Source organism: Syngnathus scovelli, chromosome 3 (assembly GCF_024217435.2).
Source record: "Syngnathus scovelli strain Florida chromosome 3, RoL_Ssco_1.2, whole genome shotgun sequence".
Classification (NCBI taxonomy): Eukaryota; Metazoa; Chordata; class Actinopteri; order Syngnathiformes; family Syngnathidae; genus Syngnathus; species Syngnathus scovelli.
Genome location: NC_090849.1, coordinates 20,128,463 through 20,153,724, shown reverse-complemented (window position 1 = coordinate 20,153,724; position 25,262 = coordinate 20,128,463). Strand labels below are relative to the sequence as shown.

General features: G+C 45.7%; 2 protein-coding genes and 1 long non-coding RNA gene across 6 annotated transcripts; 1 reads left to right on the top strand and 2 right to left on the bottom strand.

The window, feature by feature from the left end:
* Positions 1–1,689: 1,689 nt before the first annotated feature.
* On the bottom strand, positions 1,690–17,782 carry LOC125993718 (secretory phospholipase A2 receptor-like). Of its 2 annotated transcripts, XM_049762539.2 has the most exons (49): positions 17,522–17,781; positions 15,566–15,765; positions 15,396–15,502; positions 15,161–15,273; positions 15,035–15,088; positions 14,807–14,962; positions 14,638–14,720; positions 14,045–14,159; positions 13,922–13,969; positions 13,689–13,856; positions 12,178–12,297; positions 11,998–12,102; positions 11,888–11,911; positions 11,306–11,508; positions 11,134–11,240; positions 10,852–10,964; positions 10,723–10,776; positions 10,496–10,651; positions 10,327–10,409; positions 9,881–9,992; positions 9,739–9,786; positions 9,506–9,673; positions 8,956–9,066; positions 8,744–8,851; positions 8,547–8,576; positions 7,226–7,428; positions 7,054–7,160; positions 6,829–6,941; positions 6,701–6,754; positions 6,467–6,622; positions 6,275–6,360; positions 6,029–6,140; positions 5,914–5,961; positions 5,671–5,838; positions 5,292–5,417; positions 5,112–5,213; positions 5,015–5,047; positions 4,812–4,946; positions 4,430–4,573; positions 4,139–4,273; positions 3,916–4,064; positions 3,720–3,840; positions 3,596–3,647; positions 3,460–3,526; positions 3,263–3,390; positions 3,143–3,192; positions 2,911–3,084; positions 2,669–2,817; positions 1,690–2,594 (listed from the first exon to the last, which is right to left on the bottom strand). In XM_049762539.2, the coding sequence occupies exons 1-49, from the start codon at positions 17,580–17,582 to the stop codon at positions 2,484–2,486; spliced, it is 5,370 nt and encodes a 1,789-aa protein (XP_049618496.1). In that variant the 5' UTR covers positions 17,583–17,781; the 3' UTR covers positions 1,690–2,483. The 2 variants fall into 2 exon arrangements, with proteins under 2 accessions (XP_049618496.1, XP_068506290.1); XM_068650189.1 differs by having other exon boundaries at positions 11,998–12,297; positions 17,522–17,782.
* Positions 12,297–14,277, top strand: LOC125993749 (uncharacterized). Its single transcript, XR_007490391.2, has 2 exons — positions 12,297–12,470; positions 13,632–14,277. It is a non-coding gene; the product is annotated as an uncharacterized lncRNA (long non-coding RNA).
* A 2,415-nt stretch (positions 17,783–20,197) lies between the features above and the next one.
* On the bottom strand, positions 20,198–24,289 carry pheta1 (PH domain containing endocytic trafficking adaptor 1). 3 transcript variants are annotated; one of them, XM_049762598.2, is made up of 4 exons: positions 24,146–24,280; positions 23,863–23,919; positions 23,702–23,795; positions 20,198–22,852 (listed from the first exon to the last, which is right to left on the bottom strand). In XM_049762598.2, the coding sequence occupies exon 4, from the start codon at positions 22,810–22,812 to the stop codon at positions 21,997–21,999; it is 816 nt and encodes a 271-aa protein (XP_049618555.1). In that variant the 5' UTR covers positions 22,813–22,852; positions 23,702–23,795; positions 23,863–23,919; positions 24,146–24,280; the 3' UTR covers positions 20,198–21,996. The 3 variants fall into 3 exon arrangements, with proteins under 3 accessions (XP_049618555.1, XP_049618554.1, XP_068506292.1); XM_049762597.1 differs by lacking the exon at positions 23,863–23,919 and having other exon boundaries at positions 24,146–24,289; XM_068650191.1 differs by having other exon boundaries at positions 23,702–23,919.
* Between the last annotated feature and the right edge of the window lie 973 nt (positions 24,290–25,262).

Genomic DNA, 25,262 nt, shown 5'->3' with positions numbered 1-25,262 from the left:
TGGACGATCGTTATTCAACAACAAAAGCAAAAAAACAAAATCCACGGATGGACCGATAATCCTTTCAACAAGAGGGCGCAGACACACAAACGGCCACGGCGCTTGTTAGCTATGTTACACCTGCGTGAAGCTGGCCCCCTACCCCACGCAACGTTGAAGGAAAACTGTTTATTTCGTTTGCGCCGTAAAAAAAAAATCGTTTGTGCTGCAACGGAATGTTTTAGTTAAGAAACTTTACTTTAGAGGTCATCCAGAGTCCACCCAGCGCCCCATCTGCTCCAAATGAACCCAAAATGGCTACCGCTCGTTTGTGGTCCAAAAACCTTCGTACGTTTTCGTAGCTATTACACATTTCATTCCGATCGTGACGTCGACCCCCCCCCCCCCCCCCCCATTTACTGCCAAATGGACCCAAAATGGTACCGTTCGTTTGTGCTGGTTTGTGCCGTAAAAACGTTCGTTTTTGTAGATATTACACATTTAATTTCTAGCGATGACGTCACCGCATCGCGTCGCGTATTTCAAGCTCCTGGAATGCCACTGACGCAGGACGAACTTTAGCGAAATATGTTGCTTGAAATCTTCTACCTTGAAACTAGATCAAGCCCAAAATAAGCACCAAGAAGGGTCTTAGAAGTGTTCCCGTTTCGTTGCAAGTTAAAAAGTCGAGAGCAGGTGAGCATCCAAAGCTTGTATGTTTAAAGAAGCAAAATGTCGCCATCTGTCAGTGGCTCAAGTCCACTGCATTAAGGGTCCGTCGTCATTTGACAGACTGTTTTATTAGCAACCACAGAGGCTGTCAAAAAGAACGTTCTTTTATACTATATTGTGTGCTTATAATATTTACAGTATTGTTTGCCTGCAATTAAATCTTTATGATGTGACCATTTGTTATTTCTGCTTGCGTATGCTAAATGTATGTTTTGAGTTAGAAGGTTTGTCCATTCCTAGGAGTACCACTAGTGGGCTGTACAATCAAAAGCTTTGCAAAACGGAAAAAAAAAAAAAAAAAAAAGGTACCACAGTGAGCATGAAAAAACCCGAAGATGTATTTTATGTCGCCTATTTGCAATTTGGGTCAGTTCGGTTCAGTGCTTCAAAAGTGCAGTGCACATCTTTGCATGAAACAGTCAGGAGTCATGATGCCATAAATTTGTTTCCATGGTTGTCATCTTGTGACTTTTTTTTTCTTTCTACATGACACTAGTGTGGTGGAATTTTGATATCTAATGCTTGATTTGTGCAGTACGTTAGGCGCAGTCTTGAGTGCCATCTCGTGTGGGGTTTGCATGTTTGCATGCGTAGGTTTCCTCCCACGTTTCAAAAACATTCATGATAGGCCGATTGACCGCTCCTACTTGTTTTGGGGTTTTTTTTTTGGAAGGGGGGTGATGGGAATGATGTGGGTCCTGCCACTGCCTGGCACTCAGCTGTTATAGGCTAGCCGCGACCCTCGTGAGGAGAAGCACTTCAGGACGATGGATGGATTTCATGAGGTGGAAAGCAATAGAGTCTTTGTTTCCCAAATTGTTACAAAGGGCCATGCAAAAATGCACCAAAATGGCGTCATGAGGTGGTCTGACTTATACTCGTACATCGGCAGTACTAAAGTATGATCTAATTGACCAGATTATAAAATTGCCCTGTCCAAATCAGTAAAGTATCCAATGACTTGAGAGGAGGCACCAATTGTCTTTATTATTTTATTGTTTTTTTGGGGGTCAATTAAACATGGTAAAACAACAGGAATAATAACACATGGTAAATCTAACAAAAAGACCAATGCATGGTTCATCAATCATAATAATGCATGGTAAATTGAACAAAATAATAATAATAATGCATGGTAAATCACAATATCATATGTTAAGTCAAGAAGAATGCATGGTAACTTACATAACACACGCTAACTCTAAAAAGACCAATGCATGGTTAATCATTCATAATAATGCATGGTAAATTGAACAAACCTCGACGACACATTATCAGTAGGGTAAAACTAACCTGTCTCACGACGGTCTAATCCCAGCTCACGTTCATATTATGTATTACTTGTGCACTCTCTGCATCCATTACAACCTGGTGATCCTGAAAGGGGGATCCTTCCATCTGTGGTCCCTTCTCAAGGTTTCTCATTTTCCCCTGGAAGGGGTTTTTTTTTTTTCCTTGCCCTTTTGGGAGCTTAAGATCAGGGGATGCTTTGAGAATAATTGTCAATTTTGGCTATGTGAAGCCCTTTGAGAATGTTTGTGATTTAGGGCTATACAAATAAACTCTTGACAAAATAAAAATGCATGGTAAATCATATCACATGTTAATCAAGAAGAAGAAGAATGCATGGTAACTTACAGAATCATAACCCATGCTAACTCTAACAAGACGACTAATGCATGGTTAATCAATCATAATAACGCATGGTAAATCAATCAGTCAATCAAAATGCATGGTAAACCAAGCAGAATGATCATGCAAGGTTCATATGATTACTTGCAACTTGCATTGGCACTGTCCAAATCCAGCGGATAACGCGCTGTGGGCATCTTGCACACGTAGCCATTGAGTTGCATGCAGGACATCTTCTTCCATTTGCCAGACTGAAAGTCAAAATGAGATTGATTTTAAATCTAAACTTGTCTTCAGCGAGCGAGTCAATCTTTTCTGCACCTACCTGGCTCAAGGTGGCCACGCAATTCTCCATCAGGCCGGTAGAGTTTTCCGGAGCCCAGTTGGTGAAGGTCGGCACCTTCCGGCGGTCCGACCACACGAATCTGCCGCGATTGACCAGGTCGTTCAGTCCGGTCCACGCGTTTCCAGGGGCTGCAGAGGACAAACGGCAACAGAGCTCTCAATGGCTTTCCAGATATGGCAGATATCAAACCAATGTGAGCGACGCTTAGCGCACGCGCGCACCAGACTTCAAGAGGTCCTGCAGCCAATCCCGCTCAGCCTCGGAGCGAATGGACACCAGATTGGCATCGAGACCCCAGCAGGAGTGTCGAGCGCCGTACCACGTCTTTGTATCATCAAAACGTTTGTAGCAGAAGTCCGCAAACTCCTCCCAGTCAGGGTCCAAGCATCTCGGCTCTGCGCGCAAGATGGCGTCACGTGAAGAAATGCTTTCTATTCTGGACATTCTACTCACCCGTGTCAGTAAAAGTGTAAGACGGAGACGGAGCCAATTTGTTCACATATCTGCAGACAGTAAAGTGAGAATATGAGCCGGGCGTCTAAGTGGACTCATCAGTGAAAGCGGAGCACGCACGCTTTCGACATGATTCCGTTACAGGTGGAGCCGTCGTAGGCTTTCTGTGGCGGTCTCTTCTGCAAAGTCACATCTCCTCCAATCTCAATGACGCCCGAGTGAATAGCGGCCGTGCAGATGCTTGAGTCCTGCACTCAGAGAACGTCTCAGACATAGAACAAGAACTCCGCTCGCAGGTCATGCGGTAATTAACATACTTGGTCGTAGATCCGTGTTCCGTAGACCCTGTAGCCGGCTTGGGCGCAGCCCAGTGGGCACCGGACCCTGCGGACGTAGTTTGCTCAGTAAGGAGGAGGCCTTTCGGCAAGAAACATCATACCAAGTCTGACTCACGTCATTGGACCGTCAAGGCTGAGGTCGGTGGCTGTGCTGCTGCATAAGATCTCTGTGGGTCAGAAGGGAAAATCAAAGCCCGTTTCTTGCTAGTTTCTCACTGCACTCCAAACGTCGTACTCACCGCGAGCGCTGTCGTCAGACGTGCACCCAAAGACGTCAAAGCGTAGGCCCAAAAACCTTGGCAGGAGGCGGACGTACTGGGCGAACACGGGCCTGGTTAGAATATACTTCCCCAGAGAAGGCTGGAAAAAAACACGCGCGTTTGCAAGGAACGACAACAGCCTGGACGACAAAGTCGAGAGCCAGCGACCGCTCACCTGTACTGGGTGGCGATACCAAGTCACTCCGTCAATACTGAACTGCATTTCAAATACACTGGAACTTTGCAATCGGTATGTACAGCTCCGGGTCTCAATGCCTGTCAGCTTGAAGTTCTGACCGAGGTTCACCTGGATCCAGCTGCCCACTGACGGCGGAAGGCATTCCATTGCTCAGGATACCAAACTACAACAAACGAGCTGTGATTTTATTTTTACGTACCTATTTTGGAGGGTCTCCAGCAACCGCTGCCCCCCAGACGCGCTTTGTGTGGTTCGGCATTGATCGCATAGGAAGAGGCTGAAAAAGAAGAGTCTGGGATTCTCCCGTCAGCGATGCCCAGACTATCAAGACACACTGGGGAAAGACAAAAAAAAAAAAGACAATGTGGAAGGAACGCTCGCTCCTTCATTCTCATGTCTGGTCACTCCTAGCTGACGCTCTATCTGGGGATCCGTTGGATTGTTTCCTTGGCACATGATCCATCGGCAAGTGTCAGGATGTGAAGCCCACCTTTCTTCTCGCAGCTGTAGACGACGTGGAGATATTTGGAGACACCAGGGCAGGAGTCCGTATCCGTAAGGTAAATGGGGCAAATCTGATAGTTGTCACACAATCCTCTAAAGTGAGAGAGAGCCCCTTCCACCCTGCAGTCATCTGCAAGTGACACCACACCAGCATTTTACGCGCATCTTATTCGCACACTTACATACTCCAACTTGTCACAGGACGTCGGGAATTTTGATAGTTAATGACTATTAGAAAAAGAGGAATCCAAAAAGCCTTAGCTCTTTTTCATCGTTTTCTATTCTTATTCAAAGTCAAATCAACCTCGAGACAGAAACGGCTCCAGGACAGCGAGCCAAAAACAACGTTACCACTGGAGGATTCTTACCGCGTGATCCGCCGCCACTCGGACAGACGTCGCTACGCTTCCGTCCATGGAAAGCCGACCGTATGCGGATGACTCTTTCATCGGGACATTCGAGGGATTTCCAATCGTCTTGGCAGAGAAGCTCCTTCTTGTAGCCTGTGAGAGCACAACTGTTGACTTCTCTCCATGTGGTTTTTTTTACAGAGACGTACAAGGTGACTTACCGTCATGTGGCAGCTGGGGTTTTGCTGGTTTTCCTACAAGCGGAAACCAGAACGTGGATGTCGAACGTGATGACGGTCCACCTCACATCTCACTTACCTCTTTTCTTGCAGACGTAGCCTCTCTTCTCGTTGCACTTGTCGCGCTTCCAGTCGCCGCTGCCAGTGAGCAAGAAAAGACATTTACCCCCTTCAGTGACACCTGGAGGGAGGGAGGCAAACAAGATCTGAGCGCTCATCCGTTCCTCCAAAGTGCAGCTGACAACCGGCTCAGCCCGACCTGCACTCGAGTGGAGGTAAGAGAAGGGGGATCCGTCAGTCCACTTGTCGCCGTCACGTTTGATGGAGGCGTCGGCGCCCAACCACAGGGAGGCGTCGTCATGCATCGCCAGAAGCTTGGCGATACCTTTAGATCCCAAGGAGAACATGCAAGATTCCAAAAGAACTCACACTTGACTCTGCACTACAACTTGATGGGTGCGGCACAGCTGTGACAAAGCGCTAACAATACTGCAACAAAGAGTGAAACAACAAACAACAACAACCGAGAAACGCTGGCCATATCTCGCTCGGGTTTATCATGTTCTGAGTTGGAAAGGAAGGCGTAGCAGAAAAAAAAAGGTTTTTCTCAAGACCTAACAAATTCATGGCCAGCCTACCGCGTACGAAGCCCTGCTCGTCCGAGTCGGCGATGCTGAGCAGGTTCCCTTGGCGGCCTTTGCAGTCGGCTTTCGCCTCCTGCCAGGTCTTGGTGGGCTGAAAGTTGAACAGGTAGCAGAAGTCGTCCGAGGGGTTGTCCACCCACCAGCCGCATTTGTCAGTCCAGCCTGCGGGACAGCCGGCGCAGGAGGGCAAAACAGCATAAGACAGCGTAGAAGACGGCGGCGGTGCGAGACACCTACCCTGTTGGCTGGCTAATGGTGGCAGCTGTCGAGGCCCTCCACGCTTGGCTGCATGGTAAAGGAGGGCGAATGAGCAAGTGCATGAAGGAGCGCTCAGGAGGGACATTTTTTGCACCTGTTTTGCAGACAAACGGCCGCTTCGTTGTGCAGGGGCTGCCGCCGATCTTCCCAACAGAATTTGGGAATGCGCAGTCCCCCGTGGTGTCATTTTGCAACTCGGCGTAGTCCTGCGGACGACATGAGGGCGTTGGACTCTCAGCTTCTCGACTGCCTTCCTCCGCGCAATTGTGCTCAAATTTCAACTTTCCCAACCTAGCTCGTGCAAAATGACTTTTCCAAAGTCCGTCAGCAATTTACTTACAAAAGCTGTTCCGTCACTATACTCATAGTTGTTGCTTTTCTTCTTCTTCAGTCCCAGCCAAGAATACCAAAGGCTTTGAGAGTGATCTTGAGGAAAGGAAGGACAACAAGAGCTTCAGGGCAAGAAGAGCTTCAGCTAAATGACGGCAGCTTTGTGGGACCGACGACTGCGGCGGTTCGTCTTAGCGCTCACCAAACACAAATTGAGCCTCTTGCTGTGAGTGGACGCTAGCCAGGTGGCCTCTCTGGGCAACACAGAACTTCTCGGCATCCTCCCAATCTTTGTGCAGCTTCGAGTAAAAGTAGCAATGATCGCCATACAGTAGGTTGCCATTGTCGCAGGTGGAAGCTGAGGCCACAATGGAGAACATTGAGGAGGAAACCACGACCAGATGGTTAAAGTGCAAATAAGCGTGCTGCAACTCACTCTTCACGACAGCAAGACCACTTCTGGGGGAACACGTCTGTCCCTCCGGGCAGCCTGCAAAGAGAAAAAAAAAAAAAAGCCCGTTTGCGCCTTTCAACGGCAACGTGACCGCAGACGTGCAGGCTTACTCAGCGGCCGTTTGCACATGTAGGCCAACGAGGAATCACAGGAGCCAGACCTCCACTCGCCGGGCTGACCCATTCCCCCCTGGTTGACGTAGGCGCAGGACGCAACGTCGGCGCTGTCGGTAGATTAAAAAACAAAAAGGAATTTTCCTTGAGTGATCATTCTCAAAATTGGTTCCAGAACCTTTACGCGTGTCCGCCTGACCAGAACAAGTTGTTACATCTTACCTTTCGTCTTGATTTGGGGCCCAGTTGGTGTGTGTTGTATTCTCGCCATCGGACCAGGTCAGATTCTGGCTCCCGCCTTCAAAGCGACACCAGACGTCGTCGCATTTCTGGGTGGGAAAAAAGAAAACGGTTCCAGTTGTTGCCGCAGAGTCCACTGCCGCTTCCGTCTCACCTGGTTGGAGAGTCCCAGCCAGAAGCGGGTGTCCTTGCCCATGGTGTCCTTCACAAAGTCCTCCTCGGCCGAGGTGGTGATGGAGAGCAGGTCGCCGCCCTCCCAGACGCAGTGGTGCCAGGCCCCCAGCCAACCGTTGGGCTCCTCCACCTTCTTGTAGCAGTTGGTGCCGTGGGCGAGCCACCCGGGAGCACACTTGCTGGCTGAGGGCACAATTTGGGCAACAGATCAGAGTGCACTCCTGTTTTTGCTCTTCAGTCCACCATTTTGAGCTAAGGGCAATTTGCAGGTCGCGGTTGGCCAAAACTTGTCTCGCACATGTTTTCAGGCAAATTGGAAGATCCGGGACTCGACTTGTTAGGTTAGCCCAGTGCTTCCTGGGGCGGCGCGTGTGACACCGGGGAACACGCTTTTCTTTTGGGTGTATTAGATGACAGAGTAATTAGACATCCACTGCAGTAGGTGGCGGTATCACTGGAAGAGTGTGCGCAAGGAGTCTCCGCTCTACAGTGGAGAGCGCACGGAACAGAGCAGGTGAAAAAAAGTGCAGTGGAACACCATAGAAAAATATTGAGCAATCATACCACTTTGTGAATGCTACTTTAGTCATTCAGCAAGCACTGTAAGCATCATATAAAGCAGCGTACCATATTGAGTGCAAAAAAAAAAAAAAAAAAAAACACACCATGGCAGAAGAGCCGTGGAGTGCTGCCTCGTTTTGATTAAAGAACAGCACAAATTGTTTTATGTATTTTTGTAGGTTACATTTTTTTTTATATCTTATGCTCCTGAGTTAATGTTGCTGATTACTTTGAATATTATTTATTGCTGTTATTTAATTTAATACTATGTATGTTTATTATTTTATTGTATTTTCTTCAGCATAAAATGGCAATTGCTCAAGAATGTTTATAGTTTGAATACTTATATTTTTATTTCAGGCAGTGATGCACTTTGATCTGTTACAGACTAAAAACAATGTTAATAATGAAGTTATTCTTTATTTTAAGTTGATCTTTTTTATTTATATTTTGTTTGCTTTAATGTTACTAACATGGAGTGTTATGTTTTCTTCTCCCTGGGGGGGGGCATCACAGAAAATAATTGAGAAGCACTGGGTTAGCCCTATGGCATCAGAGACGTTTACAATTTGAAATGTTCCCTACAAAAAAAAAAAAAAAAATCACCTTTATAAAGCACGCTTGTGAAACAAACACCACCACATGCGAGTCAACGCGAAAAACATTCAAGTACATTTGCGGACATAATAAAATAAGAAAAATTGTACAGAAGTTGTGACTAATTTTGTCGGGCTGCTTACCGTCAGAAGACAGCGAAAGTTCTGCCACTCCTGCAAGAGGAAAGGCAAAGACGGACGTCAGGGCAAAGACTGACATCAGGGCACAGACGGGGCAAAGAACGGCCGTCAGGGCAAAGAACGGCCGTCAGGGCAAAGAACGGCCGTCAGGGCACAGAGACGTCAATGCGCGATGACGGCCAGCAGAGCATACAACTTACCTTTTTTCATCTTCTTGCAGACGTAGCTTCTCTTCTCGTCGCACGTGTCGTGCTTCCAGACGCCGTTGGCAGTGAATAAGGAAAGACACTTGCCCTCTCCGGGGTCACCTGGAGGGAGGGAGGGAGGGTTAGGGTTAGGGAGACAAGATCTCAGCGCTCCGCCGTTCATCCAAAGTGCAGCCGATAAGCATCAGACATGCTTTCAGACCGACCTGCACTCGAGTGGATGTAAGTGAACGGGGATCCGTCAGTCCATTGGGGGTCATATTTCGTGGTGGAGACATCGGCGCCCAACCACAGAGAGGGCAGAGACATGACGTAACCTGTGGACCCAAGGCAAAGGTGAAACAGGATCTAATAATAATAAATTATATTTCTAACGCACTTTACATTCGGAGGAATCTCAAAGTGCTACATTGCAAGTAAAAACAAGAAAACAAAGCAAGGGCAAGTATAAAACAACTGGACGACAACTAGGATATGAGAACAGGAATTACGGAAATGCTTGAGTAAAGAGGTGAGTTTTAAGTCCGGTTTTGAAAGTCAGTGGATTGGGGTGCTCTTAGGTAGATCTTCCAGACATACGCTTTACTGACCCGCTCATTGAGCCCATGAGGCGCATTTTGGAACGACACCATTCATTCGTTTGTTCGATTGATTCATTCAGTCATCCATTCGTACATTCATTCATTCGTCCGTCCGTCCGTCCGTCCATTCATCCATCCATTCATTCGTTCGTGACACCAACAAATGGCCGCCTACCATGTACAAAGATCTGCTCATCATGGTCGGTGATGCTGAGCAGGTTCCCGTGGAGGCGTTGGCAGTTGGCTTGCGCCTCCTTCCAGGTCTTGGTGGGCTGGCGGATCATCAGGTAGCAGAAGTCGTTGGTTGGGTCGTTCAGCCACCAGCCGCATGTGTCAGTCCATTCTGCGAGCCAGACGGCATCAGATGGCGCAAGACAGTGTAAGCCGGCAGCAGTGCCGGACACCTACCCGGTTGGCCGACTAGTGCTGGCAGCTGTGGAAGCCCTCCGTGCTGGGCTGTAGGGGAAGGGGGGGGGGGGGGGGGGGGTGTTGCAAATATGAGCAAATGCTTGATATGTGCAGAAGGAGCGCTCGGAAGGGGCGTTCGCACCTCTTTTGCAGACAAATGGCCGCTTCGTTGTGCAGGAGCTGGCACTCAACTCCCCATCAGAATTTGGGACTGCGCAGTCCCCCTTGGTGTCATTTTTCCAGTCGTCGTAGTCCTGCAGACGACATGAGCATGTTGGACTCTACTCGGCTTCCCAACGCCCTTCCTCGGCAATCGCTCACTCGCGCCCAAGTTTTGCTAATTTCCCTTCCAAAACAATCCAAAATTTGAAGCCTCGAGCAGCATTTCTCCTATGCCCACTTTGATTTTTATCCTACACAAATTTGGACTTTGTCAAGTTTATTTGTATAGCGCTAAATCACAAACAGCCTCAAAGGGCTTCACATAGACAAAAATTGACAATTATTTTCAAAGCATCCCCTGATCTTAAGCTCCCGAGCTTTGCCAGCTCAGCTGTTGAAAAATGACTCTCAAAGGCATTCACTTACATAAGTTGTTCCGTCACTCCACTCGTAGTCGTCGTCGTCCTTCTTGAGTCCCACGAAAACAGATTGTGAGGTCTGCGAGTGATCTTGAGGAAAAGAAGGAGAACACGAGCTTCAGGGCAAGAAGAGCTTCAGTCAAATGACGACTGCGGCGGTTCCTCTTGGTGCTCACCAGACACAAATTGGGCCTCTTCCTTGGAGTGGACGCTAGCCAGGTGGCCTTCCCGGGAACGACAGAACTTCTCGGCATCGTCAAAGGTTTTTTCCGTCTTCTCGTAACGATAACAATAATCGCCATAGTGGAAGGTGTTGCCCTGGCAGTCGGAGGCTGGGGCCACAAAGAAAAACATGACCATGACATGATGGACGACAAGTGCAAATAAGTGTGCTGCAACTCACTCTTCACTACAGCAGGACCCCTTTTGAGGGAACACGTCTGTCCCTTCGGGCAGCCTGCAAAAAAAAAAAAAAAAAAAAGGACCGTTTGCACCTTTCAACGGCAACGTGACCGCCGACGTGCAGGCTTACTCAGCGGCCGTTTGCACATGTAGGCCAACGAGGAACGACAGGAGCCAGACCTCCACTTGCCGGGCTCACCGCTTCCCCCTTGGTTGACGTAGGCGCAGGACGCAACGTCGGCACTGTCGAGAGGACAAAAAATAAAATAAAAATATCAAAAATAATAAAACTATTAAAAAAAAAAAAGGAATTATTTTCCTGTGTTTTTTTTCCTTTCCCCAAGTGGCCGTTTTTCAAAATTGGCTCCAGAACCTCCGCCTGACAACAACATGCCAAGTTGTTACGTCTTACCTTTTGAGTTGATTTGAGGCCCAGTTGGTGTATGTCGTGGTCTGGTTATCGGACCAGGTCAGATTCTGGCTCCCGCCTTCAAAGCGACACCAGACCTTGCCGCATTTCTGGGGGGGGAAAAGAACAACAGTCCCAGTTGTCGCTGCAGAGTCCACTGCTGCTTCCGTCTCACCTGGTTGGAGAGTCCCAGCCAGAAGCGGGTGTCCTCGCCCATGGTGCGCTTCACAAAGTCCTCCTCGGCCGAGGAGGTGATGGAGAGCAGGTTCCCGCCCACCCAGACGCAGTGGTGCCAGGCCCCCAGCCAACCGTTGGGAATCATCTCCTTCTTGTAGCAGCTGGAGTCGTGCGCGAGCCACCCGGGAAGACACTTGTTGGCTGAAGGCACAATTTGGGGATTAGGCGGACAGATCAGAGCACACTCCTGTTTTTGCCCTTCAGTCCACCATTTTGAGCAAAGGGCAATTTGCAGGTCACGGTTGGCCAAATCTACATTTTCTCGGGCAAATTGGAAGATCCGGGACTCGACTTGGTTAGCTTAGCCCAATGGCATCAGAAACGTTTACATTTTTAAAGGATTCCGGAAAATTCAGAAACAACCACGGCTGCATACAAAGTGCCGCTGTACAAGTTAAGACGATGCAAAACAAACATTCAACACGCGTCTGCTTCATAAAAATGAAAAAGCACACAATTTGTTGGTTGGCATGGTGTGACTCCAGGATCATTGTTTTTGACACAGTCAAAGGCGACTTACAGTCAGGAGCCGGCGTAGCCTTTACTGCAAGAGGAAAGGAAGAGAGACATCAAGGCACAGACAGACGTCAAGGGGCGATGACAAACAGTCGGTGGGGCGTTGCCGCTCACCATTTCCTCTTTTCTTGCAGACGTAACCTCTCTCGTTTTGGCACGAGTCGTACTTCCAGTCGCCGGTGCCAGTGAGGAAGGAAAGACAATTACGATCGAAGGTACCTGGGGGGGCGGGAGAGAAGATCTCAGTGCTCTTACATTCCTCCAAAATGCAGCAGACAACTGTCTCCAACAAACCTATAATCGAGTGGACGTATTCGATCGGGGATTCGTCAGCCCACTTGCTGCCTTTGGCACTGACGTGGACATTGGCGCCCAACCACAGAGGGGATGCTTTCGTCAGAACCTTGATCGAACCTGCACCGGAATAAACGACATCATCAAGAGGAGCCGAGCGAGGAGGACGCGTCATACGTTGAGCGCCGGGCGATCGACTTTCTCAGCTCAAAAGAAATTATATATATATCAAAACACCACAACATGCCAAAGTTCTCGTCATCAAGGAGCTGAGCAAATGCCACAACACGAAGGTAAACACAAACCACATTCTTTAGGACTAGAAACCTTTACATATGCAGAACATAACCTTTTATACAGAGACCATTTGCCTGTATTTATTGTGTTTGACTGTAACTACTGGAAACCCAAGGACACCAACCGGTTGAAATACAAACATACAAATATTGAAGAGTCAAGAGTTGAAACAAGACTGCAATGTGCTTGACGAGGAAGGAGCGTGGATTTCTAACTTTCTTTCAAACATTATACCATAAAATACTACCAAAAAGAGGCAAAGAGTCCATGGGTCACTAAAGGATTAAAAAAGGCCTGCAAGGAGAAGAACACGCTGTGTAAACAATTCATAAAAATGCAAGAATAAATTAACCAGCAGTATGAGGACACACAAGAAGGAACGTCATCATAAAATGTTAGATTGTAGTAAAAATAATACAAAGGGGGCAATATTACAGTGCAACGGAGCTAAAAACAAAATTATATATATATTGTTAGATCGATATGACATTGAAAGTGACCCATCAATATACGATGAAAGCAGTGGGGAATGGATTCAATCTTTTTTTTTTCGTAAATGTGGGACCAGCCGGCAGGAAAAATACAGGATCCAGACAGACTCGGGCGAATGGCGGCTGCTCAATCGGAGCAAAAGGCTGAAATATTTCTTGGTGCAGTTGGCACAAAAAGAAGTAGTAGCGCTTGTAAAGAGAAGTGAAAGCAAAACCTCAACTGATTACAATGAACAAGTGAGTGGCGAAATTGCAGAAGCGTTTCATCTGGTCAATGTCATGAAAAGAGCTCAAGTAAATGTGGGGATGGAGGATGTCTGTGGGGTGAAATTGTGGAATGGTCTGGAAAATGAGCACGCAAATAGCGCAAACATAAAAGTGTTCCAAAAAAGTGTGGAAAAAATGGTTTCTCAACATGTATGAGGAAAAACAAGACAAAATGCACTACACACAGGCAAAAAGGAATCTGAAAGTCTATCTACTTGTGTTTTATTGATTCATGTGTTTATTGGTTGAACGGATTAGGGTGGGAATCTGAACAGCTCTGCTTCCTCCTACTCGAGCATTCCTTGTTGTTGGGGTTTTTGGGTTGTTTGTTTCAGTGACTTAGATATGGCACTCTAAAGTGGTGTTTTATTTTGCTATTGTCTGTCATGTTTTAAATAGGTTCGAAATCAACATACAACAACAACAACACCAATATTTCAATTCATGGCCGCCTACCATGTACAAAGGTCTGCTCATGGTCGTCGGTGATGCTGAGCAGGTTCCCTTGGAGGCGTTTGCAGTCGGCTTGCGCCTCCTGCCAGGTCTTGGTGGGCTGGCGGATCATCAGGTAGCAGAAGTCGTTGGTGGGGTCGTCCAGCCACCAGCCGCATTTCTGAGTCCAGTCTGCGAGCCAGACGGCGTAAGACAGCGCAAGACAGCGTAAGACGGCGACAGTGCGGGACACCTACCCGGCTGGCCGACTAATGGTGGCAGCTGTGGAGGCCCTCCGCGCTTGGCTGCAGAAAAAGGGGAGAGAGTATGACCAAATGCTTCACGCATCCAAAAGGGGCGCTCAGGAGGGACGTTTGTACCTGTTTTGCAGACCAGTGGCTGTTTCCCGTGGCAACCAACCTTTCTGTACAGAATGAGCCGCCACAATTCAGAACAGGCACCACCACTGATGTGGTAGCGAGTTCTTTTGTAGTCCTGCGGACGAGATTTTGGACAGAACTTTAGCGTGTTGCATTCGATGTGGTCATCTTCCCGCCTCATTTCCTCACTTGCAGCGTTTTCGTACCTTCTCTCATTAAAGTTTCACTTTGGTTGTTGGGTTCACTTTATTAGTCAAAGTAGTATGAACATTGCAATAAAACATTGTGCCCGTCCTGGGAACCCAAATAAAAATCTGGGAAAAACATGGACAAAGCAACTAACCCTGGCAGTCAAAGTAGTATGAACATTGCAATGAAACGTTGTGCCCGCCCTGGCAACCCAAATAAATGTCTGGGGAAAACGTGCACAAAGCAACTAACCCGACAAACCCGAGCCACCGTCCAGGATATATCATCTTAACCGCCTCTCTAAAATCAGAGCGCCAATACTTTGTAAGCGGCTGCCCGATGCCCCTAAACAAGACGGATGCCTGCAACATGACTTTTCCAAAGGCCTTCAGCAATCCACTTACATTAGAAGGTGTTCCGTCAGTCCACTCGTGGTTGTTGCCCTTCTTCTTTTCTCCCACCCAAGTGTCACCGTAGGCTGAGTGATCTTCATAAAAGGAAGGAGAACAAGAGCTTCAGGGCAAGAAGAGCTTCAGCCAAATGACGACTGTGGCGGTTCTTCTTGGTGCTCACCACTAATGAATTGGGCCTCTTGCTCAGAGTGTACGCTAGCCAGGTGGCCTCGCCGGGCGAGACAAAACTTCTCGCCATCCTCCCAGCTTCTGAGCGTCGCGTCAAAAAGATAGCAATCATCGCCATAAAGGAAGTTGCCATCGGCGCAGTCGGAAGCTGAGGCCACAAAGAAAAACATTGAGGAGGAAACCATGACGAGATGGTGCAAATAAGCGTGCTCCAACTCACTCTTCATTACAGCAGAAACACTTTTGGAGGTACACGTCCGTCCGTCCGGGCAGCCTGCAAAAAAAGACCCATTTGCGCATCTCACCTTTCATCAGCAACGTGGCCACCACGGACGTGCAGACTTACTCTGCGGCCGTTTGCACATGTAGGCCAACGAGGAAGCGCAGGAGCCAGACCTCCACTTCCCAGGCGAATAACGAGCTCCTTGGTTGACGTAGGCGCAGGACGCGACGTCGGCGCTGTCGGTAGATTATAAAAAGGAACATTTTCCTATTTTTCCTTGAGTGCTCGTTCTCAAAATTGGTTCCAGACCTTTACGCGTGTCCGCCTGACAACAGCATGCGAAGATGTGACTTCTTACCTTTTAAAGTGGTCTAAGGCCCAGTTGGTGTGTGTCGTTGCATTGCCATCAGACCAGATCAGCTCCTGGCTTCCGGCTACAAAGCCACACCAGACGTCGTCGCATTTCTGGGGGGAAAAAGAAAACAGTTCCAGTTGTTGCTGCAGAGTCCACGACTGCTTCCGTCTCACCTGGTTGGAGAGTCCCAGCCAGAAGCGGGTGTTGCCCATGGTGTCCTTCACAAAGTCCTCCTCGGCCGAGGAGGTGATGGAGACCAGGTCGCCGCCCTGCCAGACGCAGTGGTGCCGGGCCCCCAGCCATCCGTTGGGCTCCTCCACCTTCTTGTAGCAGTCGGTGCCGTGCGCGAACCACCCGGGAGCACACTTGCTGGCTGAGGGCACAATTTGGGGATCAGGCGGACAGATCAGAGCACGCTGATGGAACACTTGCATGTTTTTACTCTGTGCTCTTCATTGGGGGTGGGGGATGGGGGGGGGGGGGGGGGGGTGGCAACGCCCATTGTCGCTTTGGCCCCTTCCTTCATTTTTGGGTCCAGCCAGCGCCATGCAGCAAAGTGGAGCTGCTGATTGTTGGCATAAAAGCATCACTTACGCCTGCCAAGGATTGCACACAATTGCCCCAAAGTGAAGATACCAAGCTTCAGATGTAAAGTGGGGCAAAAAGTATGTAGTCAGCCACCAATGGTGCAAGTTGTTCCACTTAAAAGACGCCATCATCGTCATCATCATCATCTTCACCCTCAGCAATTACCCCACCCAGCAGTTACGCACGTGTGGCATATCGATGACCGATGACCTAAGCTCAAATCAGGTCATCACACATTTCTCCACTGGAGGGTGCTAAAGCACAACGCAACTCAATCGAATGGAACACGTTGCAACAGTTGGACCGCACAACTGTGTTGCAACTTTTTTGCGTGTGAAGATAACAGACCAAACACGAAGGTGTATTATTAATAATATAATTACAATATAATTATTAATATAAAAATGATTATGATCTAGATCATAATAGCCATGATTTTTTTGTAACAGAGGTGCTAAGAAATATCTATTGTATAAAGGGGCTGTAAGAAATTATTGCTAATACTGTATCAAGGACTGTAAGAAACTATTAATAATAATGATGACTAATAATGATTATTATAATTAGCTCATATAAATCATGAAAAAACTCTTATAATAGGGGCGCCAAGAAATATCTTGTCTATATACACTTGTGCATAATCTCTTGTATAAAGGGCTGTGATAAATTATTATTCTGATTTATTATTATTATCATCATTATTAATAATAAATGTATTACTTTTATTATTATTATTAACTAGTATTATCACTATTATCATTATTATTATTATTATATATCATTTATTATTGTGTCTTGTTGTCATTCCCTGTCTTAAAACCTAACGGTGCAACTCATCTACGTAAGTGTTACAAAGTCTAATCAGCCGCTCCTGAATTCCAAGTGTGCCCATGTTTTAAGAAAAAAAAGATACAAAAAAACAGAGCGAAGGAAAAACAAAAGTAACGCGGAAAAAAAGAGATGGAAGGAAAAGCCCAGTGACGCGACAGCACATATAAACACATTCGGTTTTCAAAACTAAAGGGCAATTTTAGATAGAATATTTTTGATGTTATATGCTCAACTTCAATACATCATACTGACAGCCAGTGCGCACTTACAATTCAGAAACGGCTCGTTTGCCGCCGTAAAAAAATAAAAATAAAGCCATGGCACTTGACTCAACGGTTTTAGCTCGTCATTACAAAGTCAAGTAGCTCGTTCGTTCGGACATAACAGCAGCACACATGAATGACGAAAATGAGATTAAAGGCAAGCCTCGATAACAAGAAAGGTCCGGTCCGGGACAATTGACCGCGGCGCAAAGCAATTAGGCTCCTCTCAAACCAAGTTGTACACAGCAACTACATCAAAGTGTCCGAATAATGAGGATTCTTCAAAGTTCATTAAAGTGGTTGTCGTCCAAATTTGTGACATTGCAATGATTTATTTTTTTATCTCAGGCACCAGATGCAGTCATGCGAACTCACAGTACAGTACATTCCATCGTTTCTCCAGCTCTTTACTGTTGTTTTAACGGACTAAAGATACAAATTGCTTACCTGAAGCACATGTCCCATATATGGCAATCAGGAGAAGTACACACTTTAGTTTATACCGCATCTTGGAGGAAAATCCCCTCTCTCAGAGGGTCGCAACGATTGGAGTCGGGGAAAAGAAATGATAAGTCACCTCACTGAGAATAGCTAGTGGATTTTAGTCCAGTGAGAAATGGACGTTTGGTGCACCCTGCTCCGAGCCAGAGGCAGGCCACGCCCACACGCCGCCTCCGTCAAACACGTCACATTCAAAGGTAGTCATCACAAAGCACTCTCAAGCGACGTGAGGAGTGGCGCGCGCGCGCAGCCACGCCCACATGCCGCGTACGTCAAACACGTCACATTCGAAGGTAGTCATCTCAAAGCACTCTCAAGCGACGTGGGGAGTGGCGCGCACACGCGTGTGTTTTGGACCAGAAGAAAAAAAAAAGAAAACAGCACTGCACCCTTTGATTCCTTTATTTTTTTGGTAACTTTGTAAATGTTCTGGACGAGACTACAGAAGCTTTTCCATTCTCGCCTCTCAGAATTCATGTTGATTTTCAGAGAACATGAGAAAATACATTTAGCCGACGTGCTTTTGAATGAAAATCAACGATGAGCAAATGAATCTGAGAGACGTGAGGGGAAAGCGTCTCCAATTGAGCCTCGCAGGCCTCGAGTGCAAAAGCACAAAACATATGTAGAATACTTTTTATTCATAATAACTATAATATAAATATGATCATAAAAAGTATCATATTTTTTATTGAATCTTTGATTCAACTCCTCTCCAGCCCATCCTACTTTGTAGCAAAGTGACTAGATTTGAGGAGAAGGGCGCGACTTATTTGCCACCCATACAGAGAAACCTGGAATTGAGTGAAATGGAACCGAGTGGCAATTCCATTGACAATGTACTCAATAAAGAATGCAAATTTTTAAAACAAATATGATATTTTCTTTCATTTTTACTGCAGGTCACAATGGGAACCAACTGATCAGCAACAAAAGGAGAAAACAAAAATCCACTGATCAACCAGTAAGCCTGACAATTTTCATTATGATCTCGAGGCCGACTAAACCGGTCTAGAAAGGGGGCTGAGTTGTCAACAAGAAGTAGCAGACACATAAACGGTAACACTGCTTGTTACTTATGTTGCAAGTCCAAGGTTGCCTGAAACTAGTGGGCGGGGCCGAGTCTTTCCATCCGACCAGCAGACATGTGACAGCATCACACAGTAATGGCAAACAAATTGAAAAATGACCAGACTCATCACGCTACTTTGGCTTTGCTGCGGGGGAGTCGTCAGAACGTTCAAGGCTTCTTCCACAACGATACATTTGTTTAACAGGAGCACAAAGACACATAGTTTTTCATTCGTGGTCAAATTGATAATAACAACTAAAAAGTATCCACTTTGGGACAAAATTCCCCACACGAGATGTCTTGGAGGTCTCGCGGATTTTCACTTATTGCGCGTGGTCTTGGAACCAATTATCCGCAATAAACGAGGGATTATTGTACTTTTATTATCATTTTATTATTCTGAAGAAGTCTGTTGTTGACGTAATTTTTTAGCATACTTTGAGTGAATCACCCAATTTACAATATATAAAACGAATATTGCACTCTGCTGAAGACTCATTTCGGGCTTCGCGGCAGATGAGGTGGGAGGGTGCTTGTTTTGCGTGGAGCAAGCCTTTTACGTGTCCGTCCATAAAAATGTCCTCCACCTCTACAATTTAAGTTGCAGCGGCAGACCTTTTTCTCTAAAAGCAAACCAAGAGATGTTTCGGATGGGTGGACAAATAAGTCATAATAAGTCAAATTAGTCATATGTGCATGTGCGTGTTGGAGCAGGGTTCCATAAAATGCCTCAGATCAAGCCAATACATGGCTTTACTCAATGCCGTTGATTAACGTACTATTTGCAACAAAAAGCGTTATAAGATAGGAAATCTTCCACAGTGGAGACTCCACGGGAAGCGAGGGGTCCAGTCAGGTGCCTCTCTCACAAACCTTGCAAATATCCTTCTCCTGCCATCTAGCGGTGAATGGTAATACTAAAACATCAACCATATTTGTAGTTTGTCAGCAGCGAATTCCAATATTTGCGGGATTGATTTTATTTTAAATCAAATGTGCACAAGTGGATGCGACACAACAAAGTTATTTTTTTTTGTTGCAAAGGCGTGAGATTGGTTGTAGCTAGGAAGCCGAAGGCGATCAAATCATACAGATTGTAAAGTGCACAGAAAGCTGTCGCTAATCACAAAAGTCAAACCGTTGTATGATGATGCACTAGACTATACATTATAAAAGCGATATCAAGAAAATGCCACCATACAATGAAAAAAAAAAATGGCTATCTTCCCAGAAATAAACCACAAGTCATTTTACAAATGTCTGTCCACCATTAAAACTGTAAAATGAGTAAAGTCAGAACTATCCCAAAACTATACAAATGTTTTTGTCTGTTCCTATGAAAACAAGTCAGAACGGTCCACATTGAGAACAACAAGTCGCAAATAAAAATCATTACGTGATTGTCCATCACACAAGTAATTAAATTGAATTGATTAAATGGCATGGGCAATGCGACATAAAGTTGCGGGTGTGGCGTTAATAGTGTATGTAATAAAGGAAAACGAGAATGATACAAAGCTCCAAATGAGCCGTAAAGAACAAGTTCAGAATACTGTTGAACGTTTATTGGGTTGCTTACGGTTGGTGATTAAATACATTTCATGTACCATAATCATCGCAGAATGCTTGATATTAGTTTTAAATGATGGCATGACGTTAAAAAATGTAATGAAAAAAGCCCTTAAAAACAACACCATCCATTTGTCACATTTGATTAGCGCACATCATCGTACATACATTTTAAGTATGGAAATTATTGTGACAACAGACGAGTGTTAGCAGAAGTAACGGCATATGCTAAATTCAATCAATAAGACATACATGCAATTGTATTTTCATGGCAGATATTTGAATACATCTTCATCATTTAAGTATGCATGGTTAACGTTGATAAATCAAAACAATACCTGTATCATGTGCAATTAAAAAAAATATTCACAATAACTTATATGGAAACAATCAATGATGTTAAATGAGTTGTAATTTGGCACTTTTGATTATGCTACAATTATTATTCATATGGTTTAAAATTGGCACATTTAAATTGTAAGACATCCCATCATACTTCAAGTTAACATTCATGCAAACAACAACAACCTCCCTCTTGTACCATGTCTGTCACATTCATCACAATGCTGTGCAATGACACGGACTGAAGCCACCCAGCCACCGTCGGAACACGTCAGAACCGGTCCATACACAACACTGGACCAAAGTAATAGTTGTCAAAAAACAAACATCAACGCAAGTGACACAGCAAAGTGGAGGCTTTGTAAATGTGTATTGAGTCACTACGGAATGAGCCCGTTTTGCTGAACACTGGCATAAGGAAAAAAAAAACTTCCAACATGGAAGAGGAAACAAGAAGTCAGATATTCTCTAATAATACCTGCGAGGGAAAGAGATGATTGCATTGTGCACTGAGAGAGAACATGAGCGGTGGGGTGCAAACTAAACAATTCTCCCACCACCTTTCATCCAAACGTGCGTGCAAACATCAATAAATAGAAAACATCTACGTATGTAGCGTAAAGGAAACTTTTAAATGGAACGATGGCGGAAATAAGGAGTCAAGGCTGAATCAAATGGAATATATTGATTATAATAGTTGTTGTCACTTGTGTTTGTGCAGCAGCAGCATGTAGTTGTTTCTGAGTCACTTGACTGGCAAGTTGTAACAAAATAAAATAAAAAATTGAATAGAGGCACAAAATCACAATTGAGCAAAATGACAATGTTATCAATATTGCACTGACAAATGACAATGTTATCAATATTGCACTGACTTGTTTAGAAGCAAATGCGAAGGAATATTTCTGTAATTTTCTTTGCATGATCTCAGATTGTACACAAAGGTGCTTTTACACTACGGCAACACAAGCAAGTCAGCAAAATCAAGTCCTTTAAAAGTGGAAGCATAAAATTGTGCTGTTGCCTTCCCTATTCAGAAGAGGTGAAAAAATGCTGAAAACTGGCAACTAGTCAAAGGTGGACAATTGCTTGGTCCATTTAGTGCCACTGTCTGTGTCTTGCTGTCGTTTATATCAAGGTGGAAAGTAACCGCTACAAAGAAGTGGTGACTACCACCAAAGGCGAAAAATGCCTGCGAAACTGGCAACTACCCCCCCCAAAAAATAATAGGTGGACTTCGAATGATTCGGGGTTTTTTTTTTGGGGTGGAGGGCTTTTATAGGCAGTATTAAAAGTGGCTCGTGATGAAGATTAAAAACATTCCAGGGTGTAGTCTGCTTTTAGCACTTGGGGGATACTGTTCAGTTTCCACTTCCACCCTGGAAAAGGGAACAACGGAATGAAATATTTTTGGATAACTTGACCCGTCTCAATGGCTTCACTGACTCTGCAGCCACTGGGCCCTCAGTTCCTCCACCTCGAGTCCGTACCAGTCGTGGAGCTTGGAGAAACATCCGGTGCCGGGTGAGAAGGGGCTCTCCAGAGATGCTCCTCTTCTTCTAGGGGGCACCGGGGGAGCCCTGGCCCCATTGGCACTCGCCCCGTCCGCCCCGCCCTCCCAGGCTACACAGGAGTTAGCTGCCTCAGAGGAACCGTTAGCCAAGCCGGGTTGCGCTTTGCTCCAGGCCACGCCGTTCTCCTTGGGACCTCCGGACAAGAGCTGGCCCTCATCCTGGTGGTTCTTCTGTCCAGAGCAGGAGGACGACGTCGACAAGGACGACGACGACGATGACGACGATCTTGATTTGGACACTCGCTTGAATGACCTGGCCCTGCTTTGTGGGACTCCGCCGCCCGCCTCTCGGATCTCTTCCAACTGCCTCTCCAGCTCCTTCACCACCAGCCTCATGTAGTCAAAGCTGGCCCGCGACAACGCTTTGACCCAGGACTCCATGGCCGCCTGGCTGTCGGCCGCCATCTTGTACACGCGAGCCCGAGCGCAGTCGAACTTGACGGCGAAAGCGAACTCCTCGGCCGACTCGCAGAGCTCCACGGTGCAGCCCTCTAGGACGATGAGGCCGATGGGCTCGCGGCCGTCGCGCTCCTCGAAGTAGAAGAGCATGTTGCCTTTTAGGACGAACCAGCGGCGATGGTAAGCCGTGTTGCGCTCGCCCTTCTTGAACAGGAAGCCCGTCTTGTCGGGCGGGGAGTCACACGTGGCGTAGTGGGCCACGCTGCGTTCGTTCAGCTTCATCGTCACTGCGCTTTCTCTTGCTTGCGGACTATTAATTCATCTGCAAGAGGTCCATGAGAAGGAAAACAATCAAAGCAAGGGTGTGAAAATCATTTTGGACAGGTGACATTCTAGGAAAGGTTTTGTAAGACCTCTCGAAAAACCCAAACTGATTTTCTGCCAAAATGTAAATATCAAATCTACTCACAAAAAGAATATATGATCCATTTCAATTTTTTTAGTGGGCCACAAAAATTATGTTGCAAGTCAGTTCTGTACCCTCAACCATGAATTTGTCAAATGTTATTTAGATTAAAATCTCTCTCACGATAGGATGGACTTTGCGTTGGAGTCACATGTGCGGCCATAAATTGGGTCACAGCCTTAAGTCAACAACTCAAGTCACAGTGGATACATCGGCTTTAATAATGTGTTTCGGTCAATTATTCTCAAACAGTCGTCGCGAGCCATTACTTGGTGGTCTGCAAAATAATTTACATGAAGTTGTGTCATATTTTAGCGACATTTTGACCTTTCTCCAAAATAAGCAACTTTCAAATTCCTATGGCATGTATTACTTAAGTAATTTGAAAGCCGCATTCTCGTACATTGCTGTCGATTTGATTAATCGTTCAACAGTAATTCACAGTCAAATTCATTATCATTAACTATTGACAGTTCAGTCTTGCATGCTTTTGGAATGTAGTAGCAAGTTTCAGTACCCACACAGCAAAAGGATGAACATCTAATCGAACCCAGAACTTTAATTGTAAAGCAGATGTGGAAACAAGGACAACGCAGTGAAAGTGTTTGTTTCTTTTACTGTAAGAAATTTAGATAATAAAAAAAAAAATCCTCATTGAATCAGATACCTTCTTCAAGGAATAAGGATCCAAACTAAGTGACTTACGTGTACGGAGTCTCTTGCTCCCATCGCAGTTGCTCTTCTAATTCCAAGCGTCCAGTTTTTGTATTTCATCTCCTAAGCCATTTCCAAAAACATCCTGCCAAAAATGAAGACATTTCATGTTTGGTTGAAAAATAACAGGTCATATGAGCTTTCTCCCCCACCAAATGATTCACTCTCTGGCTTTGTCAGCAGCTTTTGACGCATCAGCACTTTTCCGACTGTAAAAAAAAAAAAAAAAAAAACGCCGAGACAATAAGAAGAAATAGAGGAAAAATATCGCTTAAGTGTGTGGAAAGAGATCATGTTGGGTTTGTAGCACTGCATAGTTTTCGCTACATCATTCACAGGACTTAGCGTTGAGTTCACACGTGAAAGCTCAGCTAGCGTCGTCAAGCGTCCATATTACGACATCCACATTTGAATTATTGCTAGGAATCAAATTACCAGTTGAGTAAAGATGTTTGACCTGGAGAAAAGTCCTTGGAGCGTTCTCCATCGAGCCGCCTTCCTTCTCCCATTTTTCCCCATGTCACGTGACCCACATAAGGAGCGCTCGTGTTGCTTCGGGCGGCAAGCCAGCTGGGCGGCCATTACGAGTGGGCTTCCTTTTCAAATGGCCGAATGCAAATCCTTGACGGAAAACGAGCGCACCCCGAGAGACCGCAGTGGGATTCGATACAAATCATTATACCGTTACTGCCGTATAGATTTTTTTTTTAATATTAATTTCATAAATACTCCTAATACCAGCGTAATATTATTAGTATTCATTTAGTAATTAAAGAAATAATACAGTAACTATATTTTTCCACTACGTGACTTGAGTATGCATTAATCGTCTCAATTCTTACCATAAAACTATTTGATATATACACTATTTTGCTTACAATATTTAAAAATCTACATCATATTGTTCATTGACTTTGATAAGCTATTTTTGCTGGACAGAGAGGCTTTAGTTTCAGTATTGTGTAGGTACTTAGAATATGGAAGGGCCAGTTGTCCGTGACCAGGGAAGAGCCAAGTGGATGATGACCTTTTAGGGGCAACAAAACAACAAGTAGACTGAGACTCGAACCGCAGCTGTTAGTCAAAGCAATGAGATCAGCGGTCTGGCCCGGTATAAAATATGCGTTGTCTGGCAGACGGGAGGAGGAGCAACTAACATCTTTGCTTTTGGGCCACTCGAATATTTGGAGAAACTTCACTCTGACATCGGTTGAATCAAATCTTTTCCCAATCAGCCGTGTGTCGCTGAAGTGTTCCTTCTCTGGGCCAGCCATCTTCCACCAAGTGTTTTTTTGGAGACCAGCGAAGCAACAAAGACAAGTCACCACACTCAAAACAAACATTCTGACAGGAAAACATAAACAAGGCTGTCTTCAGTCTCTATCCGATTACAGTATTTGATGTGACATTTGTTGGATGTTCAAAATGAAGGACATCAGAGCGGATGAGTAGCTAACATTTAGGAGCAATAGTGATGTACAAGTGTTAAAGTAGTGAATAAATACACTGCTGTGATTTTTAGATGTGGAGAGTTGTCCATGACGGTCAAAAG

Bases quoted from the DNA above. Each gene is read 5' to 3' on its own strand.
- pheta1 (XM_049762597.1), bottom strand. From the start codon at position 22,812: ATGAAGCTGAACGAACGCAGCGTGGCCCACTACGCCACGTGTGACTCC.
- LOC125993718 (XM_068650189.1), bottom strand. From the start codon at position 17,582: ATGCGGTATAAACTAAAGTGTGTACTTCTCCTGATTGCCATATATGGG. The intron at 14,721-14,806 runs GTGAGCACCAAG...CCTTTTATGAAG, and splicing joins AGAGGCCCAATTCATTAGTG to ATCACTCAGCCTACGGTGAC. The intron at 13,857-13,921 runs GTAGGTGTCCCG...TCTGGCTCGCAG, and splicing joins ACCATTAGTCGGCCAGCCGG to ACTGGACTCAGAAATGCGGC.